We start from the raw sequence: 5,500 nt of genomic DNA on the forward strand, positions 1-5,500 counted from the left end.
CGGAAAGAAGGTTACTGCGTGGAGAGACACGGGGGCACAAGTGTCAGCTATCCACCAATCCTTCGTTGACCCCAGATTCATCAACCCAAAGGCCAAAGTTACAATTTACCCCTTCATGTCACAACCTGTAGACTTGCCTACAGCTCAACTGCCTGTCCAGTACAAAGGCTGGTCAGGAATGTGGACTTTTGCAGTCTATGACAATTATCCTATCCCCATGCTACTGGGGGAAGACTTGGCCAACCAGGTGAGGCGGGCCAAGATTGTGGGAATGGTTACACGTAGCCAAACCAGGCAAGCTTCCAGACCCATTCCTGTTCCTGAACCGTCCACAGACGCCCCGTCTGTGTTACCAGAGACCCAGACAGAGGTAGTGGACCCGGATTCCATGCCTACCACTGAAACAGCCACAGCATCTCCAGTCCCAGGCCCGGAACTGGAACAACAACCAGCACCAGCAATTGCAACCCCATCTTCAAACTCAACGCCAGAGGGCGCCAGCGAGCCACAACTGGCAGAAGCAACAGACAGCCATACCCAAAAGGCTCAGCCAGAGCCTGAAATACCCTCAGGTGCACCAGCGGAGAGCGGTTCACCAGCAACGGAAACAACCCCATCACCTACATCGCTTCCAGAGGGACCAAGCCCAAGTCCACAGTCTGAGGAAGAACTGGTGACCCCAGCCTCAAGGGAACAGTTCCAGACTGAGCAGGAAGCAGATGACAGCCTTCAGAAAGCGTGGGCGGCGGCACGGAGCACCCCACCGCCTCTCAGCTCTTCTAATCGATCCCGGTTTGTTATAGACCGAGGACTTTTATACAAGGAAATTCTTTCTGGTGGACACCGGGAAGAATGGCAGCCGCAAAAACAGTTGGTGGTTCCAACTAAGTACCGGGGGAAGCTCTTAAGCTTAGCCCATGATCATCCCAGTGGCCATGCTGGGGTGAACAGAACCAAGGACCGGTTGGGGAAGTCCTTCCACTGGGAGGGGATGGGCAAGGATGTTGCCAAGTATGTCCGGTCTTGTGAGGTATGCCAAAGAGTGGGAAAGCCTCAAGACCAGGTCAAGGCCCCTCTCCAGCCACTCCCCATAATTGAGGTCCCATTTCAGCGAGTAGCTGTGGATATTCTGGGTCCTTTCCCAAAAGAGACGCCCAGAGGAAAGCACTACGTACTGACTTTAGTGGACTTTGCTACCCGATGGCCAGAAGCAGTAGCTCTAGGCAACACCAGGGCTAACACTGTGTGCCTGGCCTTAACAGACATCTTTGCCAGGGTAGGTTGGCCCTCCGACATCCTTACAGATGCAGGGTCTAATTTCCTGGCAGGGACCATGGAAAAACTGTGGGAAACTCATGGGGTGAATCACTTGGTTGCCACCCCGTACCACCATCAAACCAATGGCCTGGTGGAAAGGTTCAATGGAACTTTGGGGGCCATGATACGAAAATTCATCAACGAATTCTCCAATAATTGGGACCTAGTGTTGCAGCAGTTGCTGTTTGCCTACAGGGCTGTACCACATCCCAGTTTAGGGTTTTCACCATTTGAACTTGTGTATGGTCACGAGGTTAAGGGGCCATTACAGTTGGTGAAGCAGCAATGGGAGGGGTTTACGCCTTCTCCAGGAACTAACATTCTGGACTTTGTAAGCAACCTACAAAGCACCCTCCGACACTCTTTAGCCCTTGCTAGAGAGAACCTAAAGGATGCTCAAGAAGAGCAAAAGGCCTGGTATGACAGACATGCCAGAGAACGTTCCTTCACGGTAGGAGACCAGGTTATGGTCTTGAAGGCGCAACAGGCCCATAAGATGGAAGCATCATGGGAAGGGCCATTCACGGTCCAAGAGCGCCTGGGAGCTGTAAACTACTTCATAGCATTTCCCAATTCCTCACTAAAGCCTAAAGTGTACCATGTTAATTCTCTCAAGCCTTTCTATTCCAGAGACTTACAGGTTTGTCAGTTTACAGTCCAGGGAGATGATGCTGAGTGGCCTGACGGTGTCTACTACGACGGGAAAAAAGACGGTGGCGTGGAAGAGGTGAACCTCTCAACCACCCTGGAACGTCTGCAGCGGCGACAAATCAAGGAGCTGTGCACTAGCTTTGCCCCATTGTTCTCAGCCACCCCAGGACGGACTGAACGGGCATACCACTCCATTGATACAGGTAATGCTCACCCAATCAGAACCCCACCCTACCGGGTGTCTCCTCATGCCCAAGCTGCTATAGAACGGGAGATCCAGAACATGCTACAGATGGGTATAATCCGCTCATCTACCAGTGCATGGGCATCTCCAGTGGTTCTGGTACCCAAACCAGATGGGGAAATACGCTTTTGCGTGGACTACCGTAAGCTAAATGCGGTAACTCGTCCGGACAACTATCCAATGCCACGCACCGATGAGCTATTGGAGAAGCTGGGACGTGCCCAGTTCATCGCTACAATAGACTTAACCAAGGGGTACTGGCAAGTACCGCTAGATGAACCTGCCAAGGAGAGGTCAGCATTCGTCACCCATGCGGGGGTGTATGAATTCAATGTCCTTCCTTTCAGCCTTCGAAATGCACCCGCCACCTTCCAGAGGCTGGTAGATGGCCTACTAGCTGGACTGGGAGAATTTGCAGTTGCCTACCTCGATGATGTGGCCATTTTTTCAGACTCCTGGCCCGAACACCTACTACACCTGGAAAAGGTCTTTGAGCGCATCAGGCAGGCAGGACTAACTGTTAAGGCCAAAAAGTGTCAAATAGGCCAAAACAGAGTGACTTACCTGGGGCACCAGGTGGGTCGAGGAACCATAAACCCCCTACAGGCCAAGGTGGATGCTATCCAAAAGTGGCCTGTCCCACAGCCCAAGAAGCAGGTCCAATCCTTCTTAGGCTTGGCCGGATACTACAGGCGATTTGTACCACACTACAGCCAAATCGCTGCCCCATTGACTGACCTGACCAAAAAGACCCAGCCAAATGCCGTTAAGTGGACTGATGAGTGTCAAAAGGCCTTTACCCAGCTTAAGGCGATGCTCATGTCTGACCCTGTGCTCAGGGCCCCGGACTTTGACAAGCCATTCCTAGTAACCACAGATGCATCTGAGCGTGGTATAGGAGCAGTGCTCATGCAGGAAGCAACAGATCACAACTTCCATCCTGTCGTGTTTCTCAGCAAGAAACTGTCTGAGAGGGAAAGTCACTGGTCAGTCAGTGAAAAGGAATGCTATGCCATTGTGTACGCCCTGGAAAAGCTACGCCCATATGTTTGGGGACGGCGGTTCCAACTACAAACTGACCATGCTGCACTAAAGTGGCTTCATACTGCCAAGGGGAACAACAAGAAACTTCTTCGTTGGAGTTTAGCTCTCCAAGATTTTGATTTTGAAATTCAGCACATCACAGGAGCTTCTAACAAAGTAGCTGATGCACTCTCCCGTGAGAGTTTCCCAGAATTCAGTAGTTAAAAAGTGTTCTTAAAATGTAGAAGTCTGTTAGTTATATACTTAGGGGTATATGTAAAGGTGCATGTGTTGTATTAATCTGTTTATTTTAAAGTTCTAGAAGGAAATCGCTGCCAGTGAGCTTCCCCACTGTCTGCAATTTGGGGGGCGTGTCATAAACAGATAGCTAAGGGTTAATGTCTCTTTCACCTGAAGCACCTGACCAGAGGACCAATCAGGAAACCGGATTTTTTCAACTCTGGGTGGAGGGAAGTTTGTGTCTGAAGTCTTTGTTTTCTGTCTGCCTGCTTTCTCTGAGCTTTGGAGAAGTAGTTTCTGTTTTCTAGTCTTCTGTTTCTAAGTGTATGGACAAAGAGATCAGATAGTAAGTTATATGGTTTCTTTTCTTTGGTATTTGCATGAATATAAGTGCTGGAGTGCTTTGATTTGTATTCTTTTTGAATAAGGCTGTTTATTCAATATTCTTTTAAGCAATCGACCCTGTATTTTATCACCTTAATACAGAGAGACCATTTGTATGTATTTTTCTTTCTTTTTTATATAAAGCTTTCTTTTAAGACCTGTTGGAGTTTTTCTTTACTTCAGGGAAATTGGGTCTGTACTCACCAGGGAATTGGTGGGAGGAAGAAATCAGGGGAGATCTGTGTGTTGGATTTGCCAGCCTGATTTTGCATTCCCTCTGGGGGAATAGGAAAGTGCTTTTGGTTTCCAGGACTGGGAACGGAGAGGGGGAGTCACTCTGTTTGGATTCACAGAGCTTGTGTCTGTGTATCTCTCCAGGAGCACCTGGAGGGGGGAAGGGAAAAAGGATTATTTCCCTTGGTTGTGAGACTCAAGGGATTTGGGTCTTGGGGTCCCCAGGGAAGGTTTTTCAGGGGGACCAGAGTGCCCCAAAACACTCTAATTTTTTGGGTGGTGGCAGCAAGTACCAGGTCCAAGCTGGTAGCTAAGCTTGGAGGTTTTCATGCTAACCCCCATATTTTGGACGCTAAGGTCCAAATCTGGGACTAAGGTTATGACAGCCCAGAACCAACCCCAGGCAGCTTGGAACCCGTCCTGCCTCCGCTATTATGTGCAGCGATTGGAGGAGATATTTGCAGACTCCTAGGGCCAAATCCTTCCATCAGCTATACTCCTGCCATCCTATGAAAATCACGAGGCACCTAGTGGTAATAGATGATGGGCTCTGTCATTTTGCACCCTCCTGGCTCTCTCTTCTCACCAGTCAGCTCTGTGGTTCAGCACATTTAATAAATTAATCCCTAATTGTTTTTGTTGCTATTTGTAGATGAAGCAGGCTCAGCTCCCAGTGGAACCGTTCTCCTTGCTACATTAATTGCATTCCCATTTTCATCACACTTCCTAAGACTTCTCATTGATCCCTCATCCCTGTATTACACCTCACCTCACCTCACCTACTAGCATGGGAGCTGCAACAAGCTCCATCTCTGCACTCCTTCCTGCCCTCACCGCAGATGGGCTACGGCTGCATGTGGCTATCCCTGTGGGCAAGCACAAGGAGTGAATGGCTATGAACCTTAGAAACCTTCCATCAGCAGCCTCTCACCGCAGGCTTTTACTTGCAGTGTAGACATGTCCTAAGAGGCCTCATCTGTCTACTTCCAGACCCTAAACCCCATGGCTGTGGGTGTGTGACTCTTTCACTAAGCTTCTATACCATGCTCCTATCTCTGGTGACTGAGCACCTGGAGTTCTCCTTACAGAGACCCTCGAGGAGTGTTTGCAAAGGAAAGCCATTTACAATGCACACAACAAGATGTCCTTTCTTCCCCCACTGAAATGCAGACACATCTGGGCTGGAACACTGCAGCCGTTCTGCCACCATTATACCGTACTACCGTTTTAGGTAGGAAATGAGAAGAATACTGTATTCCAACTGCAACTGCAGGGGGAATATAGGGCAGTAGAAAGCAGTTACCAGATTAGGATTTGGTCAGGACCCCAGCAATCAGAGCCTGGCTTTTGTGACAGGAGCGAGAAGGAAAAGGTGACCTGCAAAGATAACTTTTTCTTTAGCTACAA

General features: G+C 49.3%; 1 protein-coding gene across 1 annotated transcript; it reads left to right on the forward strand.

Annotated features, from left to right (window-relative positions):
* Positions 1 to 1,173: 1,173 nt before the first annotated feature.
* On the forward strand, positions 1,174 to 3,978 carry LOC127044833 (uncharacterized). Its single transcript, XM_050940050.1, has 2 exons — positions 1,174 to 2,171; positions 2,664 to 3,978. Exons 1-2 carry the CDS (start codon positions 1,334 to 1,336, stop codon positions 3,458 to 3,460), a joined length of 1,635 nt encoding a protein of 544 aa, XP_050796007.1. The 5' UTR covers positions 1,174 to 1,333; the 3' UTR covers positions 3,461 to 3,978.
* Positions 3,979 to 5,500: the final 1,522 nt, after the last annotated feature.

The sequence above is a fragment of the Gopherus flavomarginatus genome, chromosome 2 (assembly GCF_025201925.1).
Source record: "Gopherus flavomarginatus isolate rGopFla2 chromosome 2, rGopFla2.mat.asm, whole genome shotgun sequence".
NCBI lineage: Eukaryota > Metazoa > Chordata > Testudines > Testudinidae > Gopherus > Gopherus flavomarginatus.

Coding starts and splice junctions, on each gene's coding strand:
- LOC127044833 (XM_050940050.1), top strand. CDS start 1,334: ATGGAAAAACTGTGGGAAACTCATGGGGTGAATCACTTGGTTGCCACC. Junction 2,172..2,663: donor ATACCACTCCATTGATACAG/GTAATGCTCACC, acceptor CCATTTTTTCAG/ACTCCTGGCCCGAACACCTA.